Below are 13,866 nucleotides of genomic sequence, written 5' to 3'. Positions count from 1 at the left end.
CTTCATGATTATCTTGGTGTGCTTGGACCATGTTAGTTTGTTGGTGATGTGGACGCCAAGGAACTTGAAGCTGTTAATTGGGGCCTGTTCTGCACGCCTTTTCCTGTAGTCCGCGATCAACTCCTTTGTCTTGATCACATTAAGGGAGAGGTTGTTGTCCTGGCACCACACTGCCAGTTCTCTGACCTCCTCCCTATAGGCTGTCTCATCGTTGTCGGTAATCAGGCCTACCACTGTTGTGTCGTCAGCATACTTAATGATGTTGTTGGAGTCGTGTTTGGCCACGCAGTCGTGAGTGAACAGGGAGGGGACGAAGTACACACCCCTGAGGGGCCCCAGTGTTGAGGATCAGCGTGGCAGACATTTTGTGGATCTGTTGGGGTGGTATGCGAACTGGAGTGGGTCTAGGGTATCCAGGAGGATGTTGTTGATGTGAGACATGACCAACTTCATGGCTACCTACGTGAGTGCTACGGGGCGGTAATCATTTAGGCAGGTTACCTTTGCTTCCTTGGGCACAGGGACTATGGTGGTCTGCTTGAAACATGTGGATATTACAGACGCTGTCAGGGAGAGGTTGAAAATGTCAGTCAAGGCACTTGCCAGTTGGTCCGCGCATGTTTTGAGTACACGTCCTGATAATCCAGCTGGCCCTGCGGCTTTGTGAACGTTGACCTGTTTAAAGGTCTTGCTCACGTCGGCTACCAAGAGCGTTAGACAGTGACAAAAACAGGGTTTGGGAGGTGCAGCTGAACCACCATGACATCAGGAAGCACTTGGGCTCTGGTGGTGCTGTTTTCAGGGCTTGGTAATAGTCGGTGCCAAAAAGGTTTGAAAGGATTTTTGGAGGTTGTGAACTAAGTCTCCTGTTGCCGTAAGTATTTAATGTGACTCATAACTTGAGTATTTGTTTCAATTTCTAATGGAATGGAGAAGGACGGGGGTCGATGTCAAGGGATTATGATGGTTTGGTATGCACATTTATCATTATGATCCCTGCAGATGGAACTAACCACTAGGACTACGTCTCAAATGGTAACCAATTCCATAGGGCTCTGGTCAAAAGTAGTGTGCACTATGTAGGGATGAGGGTGCCATTTGGGGTGCACACTATCTGTGTGTGGCTGGGTTCATTTTCAGACTAGTAGTGTGTCTGTGATTATTATCCCATGTTTTTCTCATAATATTGGCAGGCGGTTTCAGTAAAATTGTGACGAGAACCATCGATCAGAATGTTAAGATCTGCATCTGGTTGGCTAGACATATATTTTTTATTTAACTTAGCTAAGTGTATGTGCGTGTGAGAGACTAAACTGGAAGGCAGAAGATATGCAGAGAATCAGATGGTGCTGGAGGTATGAGGGGTGGGGCCAGGCGGTGCCTCGGCCTGGAAATGCGGAGGAGGAAGGTGGCAGGCAGAGAAAGGAGCTCCCGCTTAAATGAGAGATTGAGATGGCAACATTCATCACATACCCAATGCACCTGGATTCACATATGCAAGGGAGAGAGAAGGAAGGGGGAGGGACTGTGTGTGTGTGCAGTGAAGTATCATCAGTGGATCAGACACTTCACTCTATCAGCTAGATAAAGGGAAGGAGTGTGAGCTGATGGGTGGAGACTGAAGAGAGACCAATGGCAGGAGCTGATACAGAGACTGCTTTTATAACTGTATATGGCTTGTGTGTTTTGGCCCAGCTATTGTCAGACACAGCGATGGAAATGGTTGTCTATCGAGTTTAAAGACTGTTCTCTATTTTTGTTGGAAGAGTTGGTGTGAAATGTAATGCTGCACATCTTCTAGTAGTCAAGGGTCAGATGGTTTAAGACCTCAATGTTCCTCCTAGTGATGCAGCTTGACCACGACATGAGTGCTAGGGGTGCACATAAGGGTAAGGGTCCAATGTAGACATTTTGTGTGTGTGAGTATATTCAACATTTATTTTTCTTTCTGTTTTCCAAGGGAAAGAAGCACTCTGCATTATCCCAGTGAAGAATATCCGGGCTGTGGAGAAACTGTACGAAAGTGCCTTCAACCGCAAAAATGTAAGCAGGACTGTCTTTGTCTGATGTGGTCTGTTTACAGCCAGGAGTTTTACCCTGGTCCCCTACCTGACCAGTAAATGGTCAAGCACAGTTAAACTATAGGCTAATGCAAGGGCCCAGAGGTTTTCCTGGTCAGGTCAAAATATCAGGAAAAACTCCTTTGGTTCTGTGTAAGTTGTGAGGGGAAGTTCTTTGAGTTTACGCATTGAATTTGAACAGAAACATATGTGGACTATGAGTGTTTGTTACTCAAAAAAAAAACGTATTTGTCCGCAAAGGGCAATTCATTTGCACCATATTGACAGCCTGTCAGATATTTTGTTGTGTGTGTGTTATTGACAACCCCTCTCCCCTTTTTAGATGTTCCAGGTGCTCCACAGTGAGAAGCCACTGTACGTGCAGGCAGGGAATTGCGTGGAGGCCAGTGAGTGGGTGGAGGTGCTGAGCCAAGTGAGCCGCTGTAACCCGGACCGCCTGGGCACCTTCCACCCCTCGGCCTACGTGGCGGGGGCCTGGCTCTGCTGCAGGAGCCTGAGCGACAGCCAGCCGGGCTGCAAGCCCTGCACACCGTGAGTACTCACCCGTGAATCTCAAACCAACCTCTACTAGTCCCTAGGTCAGCGTTCCCCAATAGCATTTTATAAAATTCACCAGGAAATGACCTCAGTGATTTTTTTTATTTTATTTATTTAGTAAATCTGTTCGCCAAGTATCACCACACATAAATAGAGGGACATACAGTGAGCTCCAAAAGTATTGGGACAGTGACACATTTTGTTGTTTTGTCTCTGTACTCCAGCGCTTTGGATTTTAAATGATACAATGGCTATATGAGGTTAGACTGTCGGCTTTAATTTGAGGGTATTTTCATCCATAGTGGGTGAACAGTTTAGAAATGTGTACATAGTCTCCCCATTTTTAGGGAACCAAAAAGTATTGGGCCAAATTCACTGATGTGTATTAAAGTAGTAAAAAGTTAAGTCTTTGGTCCCATATTCATAGCACACAATGACTACATCAAGCTTGTGACTGTACACATTTGTTGGATGCATTTGCTGTTTGTTTTATTGTAAATAAGAACATCATACATTAATGTGGATGCTACCATGATTATGGATAATCCTGTATGAATCGTGAATAATGATGAGTGAGGAAGTTACAGAGGCATAAATATCATACCCCCCTGTTATTGTAATAGTGAGAGGTTAGCATGTTTTGGGGGTATGATAGTTGTGTAACTTTCTCACTCCTCAATATGCACGATTCATTCAGGGGTATCCGTAGTAATGGTAGCATCCACATTAATGTAGATGTGTTTAGAAACATATTACATTCTTATTTACAATAAAAGTGACTCTAAAATGACAGCAATTATTCATTTCTATTGGGCACAAAATAATCTGAAACACAACCAAAACAAGCAGCAAATGCATCCAACAAGTTTGTAGAGTCACAAGCTTGATGTGGCCATTGTGTGCTAGGAATATGGGACCAAAGACTAAACTTTTGGCTTCTTTAATACATGTATAAGTGAATTTGTCCCAGTACGTTTGGTCCCCTGAAATGGGGTGGACTATGTACAGAAAGTGTTGTGATTTCTAAACGGTTATGGATGAAAATACCCTCAAATGAAAGCTCACAGTCTGTAAATAAATCCAAAGTGCTGGAGAACAGAGCAAAAACAGTTGTCACTGTCCCAATACTTTTGGAGCTCACTGTATGTGAATGTTTCTGAATTTAATCAATGTTTGACATTATTCTTGGGACACTTGTACAAATTATTTATAACTATGTTCCGGCCCCCGACCGTCCACTCAAGGAATGAATGTAATTGGGGACCTCTGCCCTAGGTGCTTGTGTAGATCGGGTAGGTTTGTATAGATGCATGGTTCATTTAATTTATTTTCAGTCAATTCATTGTGATGGCTAAAAATACATTTTGTAACTGCGGAAAGTAAGTCTGATTACTCCTGGGCTACAGCAGCCAAATATTTGTTTATAGAACTTAAAAAGTTGAGCATAGAACATTTTTATATGGTTCATAGTTCTATCTTGCTCTCTGATCGGCCAGGTGGAATTTGACATATTTTGTGTACTGATGCTATCCTTCCCTCTCAGATCAACACAAGTTCCTAGAAGATTGACCTTATCAGACACCTGAGTCTTATTCAATAGGGAGCACGTAGCGAAATTGGACAATTCCAGCACGCGTTATTGGATAATTCCAGGTTTTCTGTTTTCTTCCATTTGGTGCCTACTGAACATGACCATGTCTTCTCTCCCAGTACCTTGTTGGCTAACCTGCAGCTGGACATCGACTGTGACCGCGAGACGGAGAGAATCTTCTCCCTCCTCACCTCCAGCTACTCCAAGCTGCAGAAGATGGAAGGCAAGTGGGATTCTACCAGTCAATCGCCCAACTCTTACACAAATTAATATAAAAAGTATTCCTATCACAATAGATTATTTCTATAGTGGCTTATTGCATGAGGCATTTTCTCTTGAACCGTACGTACCCTGCTGGCTCAGATATTTTATTTTCACATTGTCCTTTCCAGCTCGGTTCCTGCAACTATTGTGTATGACTAACCAGGCTAGTACAGCTCGGATTGCCTTGGCTCAGTTTGGCCCTTTAGTGGGAATCTGGCAACAGTAGCTTGGTGTGATAGCCTGTGATGATGACCTCATGTATCTGTCTCCTGTGATCAGATGCATGTGCCAGCATCGCTGTGTACCAGGGACCTCCGAGGGAGCAGGACGACTACTCCCTGTTCACCATCCAGGACCCCAAGGAGACATTCCACACAGTGCGGCAGATCACACACATTCTGGAGGAGCTGCAGAGAGAGCACGACACTCGCAGCGGCACCGCGCAGTACGGCAGCCAGTAAGTACACGCACGCACTCTCAAATACACACATACATGTGTGTATACGCGGACACTTATTCACATATACTCACACGCGCACACACACACACATGGATACACACATATGTGTAGACAGCCACGTAAATATTTATCCTCTTTGCTTTTCTGTGTCTTTCTAGAGAGAATCCGATAGTTGGGAAGACATCCTAACCAGTCTAGGTGGGTCTGTCTGGCCTGAGTTCAACACTGGAGCCCCAGGGTGGCACCGTTGGGATTGGCACTGAGGACGCTGCCTGCCTCCGCGAATACCAAGAACGCATTACCCCCAAGGTCGTGCTCTGCCCCCCCTTCCCATCGTCCAATAGATGAAGTTAGAATTGTCACCTGACCCTGACCAGAAGCTCTCATTGGTTCAGAAGAGGAGACCCTTAGTCGTTTAAAAAGAAATCTCTTTCCCCGTCTGTCTCCATCCCTCTCGTTCTCACACACCACTGCCCTAATCAGAGGAGTTATGTGCTTGCTCTCGTCTTCTACTTGATTTGCACAACAAAACTCAATCATTTCATTGAAACCTCCCCTTTTTCTACAGTTCGGTGAAGACCAGACAACATCATCATTAGTTGGTGTGTGTGTGTGTGTGTGTGTGTGAATAGGCTGCTAAAATGATCCCTTTTATACACTCAATGTTTTCGATCGTCAACCATCAAGATGAAGCTCTCAATCTCTTGGGGCTTCACTGTTTGACGTCCGTTTACGACTAAACAGCAAGCTGATTTTGTTTATCTAATTTTCTATGAAAGGGAATTTTTCTCTCCTTCCTCCTCCTCTACCCACCTCTATATTTTGTGCTTTGAACAAATGCAGGTGTTTCAGAGTACAGTTAAGTGGATGAAACCGATATGCCTTATTTTTCTTAATGGATGTATGTGTAAAAGTCTCTCTTGCGTCCTCGGGTTAGGGAATAATGCCCAAGCACTTTACATATTTGGAATATTCCAGATGTCATCATTTTAGATACGTGGTATCAGTATACCCCCCACATTGATCAGTTAAATGATCTCGTTTACGTTCTCGTTTCCATTCCTGTACGATAACGTTTATAGCCTGTAGATTTTAATAGCTATTTTTCTTACACCAAAGATGAACATTTCGTAGGATCGACTTGAAAAAAAGGGTATAAATGTATTTTGAATACAGACTTTTTGAAAATGGAGAGAAATGCAGGATATATTTAGTTCATGTACATTTTGGTAAATGCATTGTTCCTCTTTTTAACGATGTAGACGATTTGATTGAGTAACATTCTAATGTTCTCTGGAAATGCAGAGGTACCGTGGTCGGTAGTCTAGAAATGTCTGTGACAACCGCTTCACCATGTAGGGATGTCACTTCATATCAATCACCATAAATGACAGCAAGATAGACAATCCCCTTCACTTGCCAATCTAGCCCCTTAGATAGTCATCACTGCATCACTAGCCCACATTAACTAGTAGTCAAGATCAGGGATGGTAGACGAGTTTCCCACTAGTACACTGAACAAAAACATAAATGCAAGATGCAACAATTTCAAAGATTTTACTGAGTTACAGTTCATATAAGGAAATCAGTCAATTGAAATGAATTCATTAGGCCCTAATCTATGGATTTCACATGACTGGGAATACAAATATGCATCTGTTGGTCCCAGATACCTTTTAAAAAAAGAAGGTAGTTGCGTGGATCAGAAAACCAGTCAGTATCTGGTGGGACCACCATTTGCCTCATGCAGTGCGACAATTCTCCTTCACATAGAGTTTATCAGGCTGTTGATCGTGGAATGTTGCCCCACTCCTCTTTAATGGCTGTGCAAAGTTTCTGGATATTGGCGGGAACTGGAACACACTGTTGTACATGTCAATCCAGAGCATCGCAAACGTGCTCAATGAGTATGCAGGCCATGGAAGAACTGGGACATTTTCAGCTTCCAGGTAGTGTGAGCAGATCCTTGCGACATGGGGCCGTGCATTATGATGCTGAAACATAAGGTGATGGCAGCGGATGATTTGCACGACAATGGGCCTCAGGATTTCGTCACAGTACCTCTTGCATTTTATCGATGGGAATTTTAATGCATTGTGTTCGTTGTCCGTAGCTTATGCCTGCCCATACCAAAACCCCCCCGCCACCTGTGGCACACATTTATATCAGCAAACCACTCACCCACATGACACCATACACATGGTCTACCATCTTCCCAGTACAGTTGAAAAGCAGGATTCAATCCATGAAAAGCACACTTATCCAGCGTGCCAGTGGCCATCGAAGATGAACATTTGCCCACAATTTGATGTCAAACTGCAGTCAAGTCAAGACCCTGTTGAGAATGAAGAGCACGCAGATGAGCTTCCATGAGATGATTTCTGAGTTTGTGCAGAAAGTCTTAGTTGTGCAAACCCACTGTTTCATCAACTCTCTGGGTGTCTTGTCTCAGACCATCCCGCAGGTGAAGAAGCCGGATGTGGAGGTCCTGAGCTTGCGTGGTTACACGTGGTCTGCGGTTGTGAGGCCGATTGGATGTACTGCCAAATTCTCGAAAACAACAATCTGGTAGAAAAATTAACATTAAATTCTCTGGCAACAGCTCTAGGGGTCATTCCTGCAGTCAGCATGCAGATTGCATGCTCTGTGGCATTGTGTTGTGTGATAAAACTGCACATTTTAGAGTGTCTTTTTGTCCCCAGCACAAAGTGCACCTGTGTAATGATCATGCTGTTTAATCCGCTTCTTGAAATGCCACACCTGTCAGGTGAATGGATTATCTTGGCAAAGGAGAAACACTCACTAACAGGGATGTAAAGAAAAGTATAAACAACATTTTAGAGAAGCTTTTTGTGCATATGGGAAATATCTGGGATCTTTTATTTCAGCTCATGAAACATGGGACCAATACTTTACATGTTGCGTTTATATTTTTGTTCAGTGTAATTACGAGTTGGAGGGGCGTTCAAGTGGGGTTTTTTCCCCCCAGTCGTATGTGGTAAATGTCAAATCAAAGTTTTTATTTGTCGCACACACAGATTCGCAGATGTTAAAGCAGGTCCAGTGAAATGCTTATAAAGGATGCAGGTCAGGGAAGTCTAATTTCTGGTGAGTGACCACCGATCTAATGTCCCAAAGTTGTTTTTGGTTGTAGGAAATAATAGTACCTAATTCTACCACCTTCCCACTTGGTTATGAACACAGCATTAATCCACATAGTCGCACCGTTCTTTATATTTTATCAGTCAACCCGTAGGAACGACAGTGTGTAAACAGATGCCTAGAAACTTGAACTTGGATCAACAACAAGAAGGGAACGTGTATCACCGTTAGTACAGGGTTAACCATGTTTCAGATATATTTTTGTTTGGCTTGTGGAACTATTTGCTGTCAGAAGTTTTGTCTTTGGTCCGTCATATATTCCCAACATGCATGTCTTGTATATTTAACTGTATATATTTTTTTGAGTACATTTTGTATGTATGTTTTTTTTTTTAACACTGCAAAAGAATCTGTGTTGGTGTGTTACTGCACCTTGTTCTTTGTCTTCAGTGGTACTAGGAAGCTGGCTGCTTTTCATGTCACAGAGAGTAATGTATGGTAGCTTGCTGCAGAGTCTATAGCTTATGCAACGTTACAGAATTTAACGTTGTCTGGAACACCAGGGTCGTGTTCATTACAGCACACAGCGGAAAACTTTTTGAAACTTTTTGCAATGGATAAAGAAAATGAGCATCTACCTGTTTGTCTGTTTTCTTGCGTTTGGTGCCTAATGAACACAACCCAGGTTAGATCCCACCTGACTTTGTTTGTCAGCGGTGTTGCTGAAGGCTCTTGGCCTCATGGTTCTTGTCCTTAGTCAGCCTATTCTAATGTGTAGGTAAAGATGTCATGATTGAGCTTGTTGGTGAAAGAAAACAAATGAACCAATCTCAAACGGTTTTCAATCATAAGGGAATTTTCAATCACCGCATCATCTCCTCACCTTACCTTTGACAGTCAGACATTTTATCCTGATGTATCTTTAATGTTGTCGGAACCTTTTTTTAGAGCCATGAGAAACAGGCCTTTACTAACCCCCCCACCCAAGGGAACAAGGATTATCAGAAACATGTCTTACATTGTTGTGTGTGTGTGTGTGTAGCCCATTTAACAATTCAACAAAACATGGGAAGTCGAGTGATGGTTAACAGTCAATCCCTCGACAGGCCTTCATGTGAACAGTATCTGTGAATTCATCGCCATGACATAATCAGCAGTCTTTTGAATGTTAAATTCAATCATTGCAAAGAGAATCGGTTATTTTCATATTTCACCCCTGTAAACCTACAGGAATGGAGTACATATTTTTGTTATTTAATTATTATAATTTTTGCCACAACCAGAAAGTCAAATCATGTCTCCTGTTTTTTTTATTTGTTCATTTGAAATAATTGACAATAAACATGTTGCCAACCCTTTCACTTCAGGTGTGTGGTCTTTACTAAATGTCAGCTCTAGGGGAGGCGGAGTAGAGTAGAAACATTAGCCTGGACCCCGATCTGTTTGTAACACCTTGCCATCTCCTATGGTCATTGGAGTTAGTAAGATGGCACAAACAGATATGGAACCAAGCTATAAAGACATTGGGGGGAGAACACAAGAAGGGGCTATATTATTTAGCAGGTTGCTGTTTTATTGGGATGAGTTTTGTTCTGGAGGCAGAACTGAGCGATTTCCGCTAGATGGGCCAGCTGCATAGTCAAAATAGGCTAGATTGTAAAAAATAAATAGAATGAGTTTATTGGTCAGAGTTTTAGGTTAGGATTAGCAGTGTGGTTAAGGTTGGGTTTAAAATCAGATTGTATGACTGTGGCTGATCGCTAGTGACCACTGAAGAGCTACCTGCAGAACTAGATTCATGACACAATGCTAATCTTCTATCCTTTTCATGAGACCATTAGAGAGCTGTACAGTCAACCAGCCAACAGTGTATACTGAACTCAGCGATGTAGAAGTTGTTTTCCGTTTGGGGAATGGGTTTACTATTGGCAGCACTTCACATGGAACAACTAATCATCCGCAAACCATAAAGCACATTTTTTTTTTCCTTCCCAGTTATTGCCTCTTTCACTTCAGTGGACTCATCTCAATAAGAATGACTTGAACGTCTGTGGCATGTTGGATTTAAGTCTCTTCCCCCAGATTTTCTCTAGCTTTTGGATGTACTGTAGATATGTTGTAATGTAGATTCATAAATCAGTCTGTGTAGATCTGGGGTGCCCAAACCTTTGGACTTGGAAACCCCTTAAACATGGTTTATCAATATATAAGATCATTCTGGAAGACTGGCAAGCCCAATCTAATTTTGTTGGGGGCTATGTTCGGCCCGCAGGCCTGACTTTGGATGGCCCTGCTGTAGCTAAAGAGGGCGAGACGAGGAATAGTGTGATAGCCCGCCTCCCCTGTCCTAACCAAGGACTGCCCATGTGCACAACAGCATAAGTTACTCTTTAGCCCTGGTACCCTTTTCAAGCACCAGCTGCATTCTCCTAAAGGCACATATTGGACTGTCACTTTTGATAACTTCCGTGACCAAAAAGTACATCTTAATACATTCATCTGTGTGAAGACAAAGACCGTTCTCTTTACACAACAGAGTTGGAACTGATTAACTTTAAGTAAGAACATTTAAGTCAGAACATATGCTGGCTGTTTTCTTCATTTGTTTTGTCCCTGGCATCGCACATTGCTTTGATGTGTTACTTCGATGTCGACCACATAGTGTGAGACTTCTCAATTTCCACCTGCAATCTACAATTCCCCTGCAGATTGACACCAGTCTGGCTTTTGAAATGAAAGGACGCATGTAATGTCAAAAACATGTCGGAACAAATCTCTTTATGATGCCACAGCATGGCTTACGAATGATTTGGAAAAATACTTAACGTTTCTACCGAGCCATCCCTTTTCTGACGCCAAACCAATTCCTTAAATAGACCATTGAGATTCAAGTGCTTTAAAAAAAAAAATACACTTGCCAAGAACAATGACTTTAAAAGGGGTCAGTGTTCCCTCTCTGTTTGGACCAAAGAATTACATAATAGCGTCTGTGGTTTGGACACTATCTGACACACACAAACACACACACCTTGACCCAGACATTGATCTCCCCATCATGGTTTATTTTGTTGGCTCATCTCCATCCTTATTTGCCAGGACCAGGTTTGCCAAACTCTGGGAAAGAGACCGATTTCTCAAGACTTCTCAGCTTCCCTGTATCTCTTGTCTCATCAGGTGATGCTCCAGCCCAGTACATAGCCTAGAGGGCCAGATGAAGGACCAGGACCAAAGAATCGGACTTGAGACGATGTGGGTTCATCCAACGCTTGAACGGATGCTGGAGGCAAGAGACGAAACAATTACATTATTTTACTTTATGGTTCTACTCACACAGGGTTGGGGAGTAACTGATTGCATGTAATCTGATTACAAAACGGTATCAGTTACGGTACCAACAAAAATATTTGAATCAGATTAGAGATACTTTTGAAAAAGTAGATTACATCTTGGATTACTTGTCAATTCAGAAAGGATGTGTGTGAAAAAAATATGTGACACTTTCTGTTTTCTCAATGACATTCAATTCAGCATTGAAAAAGGGTGCAAGTTTGTTTGTTCCAGCTGAGCGAGTCTGACCACAATTCAGAGACCACTAGGATGACACACCAAATGCATTTGATGGATCTTTTTTGTCTTCAAATACCTCTTAAGGGGAAAGTAATACAAAAGTAACAAAGTAATCAGATTACGTTACTAAGTTTGGGTAATCCAGAAATGAGGTTACTGATTTTTGGACAGGTAACTAGTAACCTTAACGGATTACATTTAGAAAGTAACCTACCCAACCCTGCTAACACAGTTACTGTGAGTACACAAACACACACACACACACACACACACACACACACACACACACACACACACACACACATACATACACACACAGGTTTTTTCCTCCATCATCTAATTAGTGCAGCAATTGTTAGAAATTGTTTGGTTACGTAAATGTCACTCTTGTTGGTTTAGCTAGCTTTCCTATCATCACAATTTTTGCCTATATGAACAGTATTCTTGTGTTGTTTCAACCCCATAGCCATCACCGGAATGCTACTCTTTTGTCCAGATACTCACATCTCCTCTACACTACACTAGGAAGAGCTCTGTGGGGAATGTCCCCATTCTGGACTACAAGGTCACAGAGTTGACCAGGTAGACTATAGGGACCATGACACCACTGAGCACTCCCCTTTCAGAACATTTAACCAGCCGGGGCACATCCGGCTGAACCTCACTGACTGTACCAGGTCCCACCGAGTCTCTCATTTATATACACTGAGTGTCCAAAACATTAAGAACACCTTAACACAATCCATGTCTCAAGGCTTAAAAATCCTTCTTTGACCTGTCTCCTCCCTTTCATCTACACTGATTGAAGTGGATTTAACAAGTTACATGAATAAGGGATCATAGCTTTCACATGGATTCACCTGGTCAATCTATGTCTTGGAAAGAGCAGGTGTTCTTAATGTTTTGTGTATGCTCATTAAGAGCTGTTATGATAATGTCTGTGTTTTGACATGTCTGTCTATGTCTGTCCATCTGTAGCTTTGACTCTGAGTCTGGACCCGGAGGGGGTGATATTCTTTGGGGACATCGACAGGCAGCAGAACTACTTCCTGCTGGCGGTGGTCCATGGGAACCTGAGCGTCCAGACGAGCCACGGGGACGGACAGGTCCTCGTCACCTCAGGGCCCAAGATCGGTGATGAAGAGTGGAAAAAGGTGAGGTTCTGAACAGTACCCTCTAAATTACTTTGTGACAGTAGGCTATGTTATAACCATAACATAATTAGCATGTGGAAAATGTACAGGTAACTGACAAAATAAGGGAAACACCAACATAAAGTGTCTTAATAGGGCGTAGGGCCATTATGACAGCTTCAATGCGCCTTGGCATAGATTCTACAAGTGTTTGGAACTCTATTGGAGGGATGTGACACCATTCTTCCACGAGAAATTCCATCATTTGGTGTTTTGTTGATCGTGGTGGAAACACTGTCTTTGGCGCGCTCCAGAATCTCCCATAAGTGTTCAATGATGAACGTGCATAAAGATGTCAGAATTCAAATATGACTTCATTGTTTTACCAATATGCAATGAGATTTTGAACTACGGCACACAATATTGTTCAATGTGCCAATAAATCAGCACAATCTACTTTTTTGTTTTTTTCTAATTGCCGGCATCTTGAAGCTAAAATGGGGATCATGTTTACTGTGCTAATGAACACACAAGGAAAAAGAGTAATGGATAATGTAGAGTCGTGACCAAAAGTTTTGAGAATGACACACATATTAACTTTCATAAAGTCCGCTGCCTCAGTATCTTTAGATAGTTTTGTCAGATATTACTATGGAATACTGAAGTATAATTACAAGCATTTCATAAGTGTCAACGGCTTTTATTGACAATTACATGAAGTTGATGCATAGAGTCAATATTTGCAGTGTTGACCCTTCTTTTTCAAGACCTCTGCAATCCGCCCCGGCATGCTGTCAACTAACTTCTGGGCCACATCCTGACTGTGTGAGAGGACCCATGGGAAGGAATGTGTCTAGAGAGGGGTTAGGACCTAACAGGGACACAGCAGGGTTGCAGACAGGCTGGAGGTGGAGGTGAGAGATATTTAAGGTGTAGAAGGGGTAGTGCTAGCATGTTGTGAGAGGTTTTTGAAGGGAATTTGTGTCTGCACAGTAAAGGTTAGGACCTTTACATTCTGTGGTTAGGAGCAATAGTTAAGAAACACAGGGTTGCAGATGGGGTGGGACATTAAGAGAGAGCGTGAAGGGGTAGTGGTAAAACGTGAAGTGAGGTTTTGGAGGAAAATGTGTG

General features: G+C 42.7%; 1 protein-coding gene across 1 annotated transcript in view; it reads left to right on the top strand.

Annotated features, from left to right (window-relative positions):
• Positions 1–9,396, top strand: part of LOC129822061 (ras GTPase-activating protein 2-like) — a 45,781-nt gene extending 36,385 nt beyond the window's left edge. Inside the window, exons 20-24 of the mRNA XM_055879943.1 lie at positions 1,961–2,043; positions 2,404–2,612; positions 4,329–4,432; positions 4,753–4,930; positions 5,092–9,396. Of these exons, the coding sequence (XP_055735918.1) occupies positions 1,961–2,043; positions 2,404–2,612; positions 4,329–4,432; positions 4,753–4,930; positions 5,092–5,122 (605 nt within the window). The 3' untranslated portion in view covers positions 5,123–9,396. The remainder of the gene's footprint in view (positions 1–1,960; positions 2,044–2,403; positions 2,613–4,328; positions 4,433–4,752; positions 4,931–5,091) is intronic.
• Positions 9,397–13,866: the final 4,470 nt, after the last annotated feature.

Source organism: Salvelinus fontinalis, chromosome 24 (assembly GCF_029448725.1).
Source record: "Salvelinus fontinalis isolate EN_2023a chromosome 24, ASM2944872v1, whole genome shotgun sequence".
Classification (NCBI taxonomy): domain Eukaryota; kingdom Metazoa; phylum Chordata; class Actinopteri; order Salmoniformes; family Salmonidae; genus Salvelinus; species Salvelinus fontinalis.
This window is presented reverse-complemented; position numbering and strand designations above follow the sequence as displayed.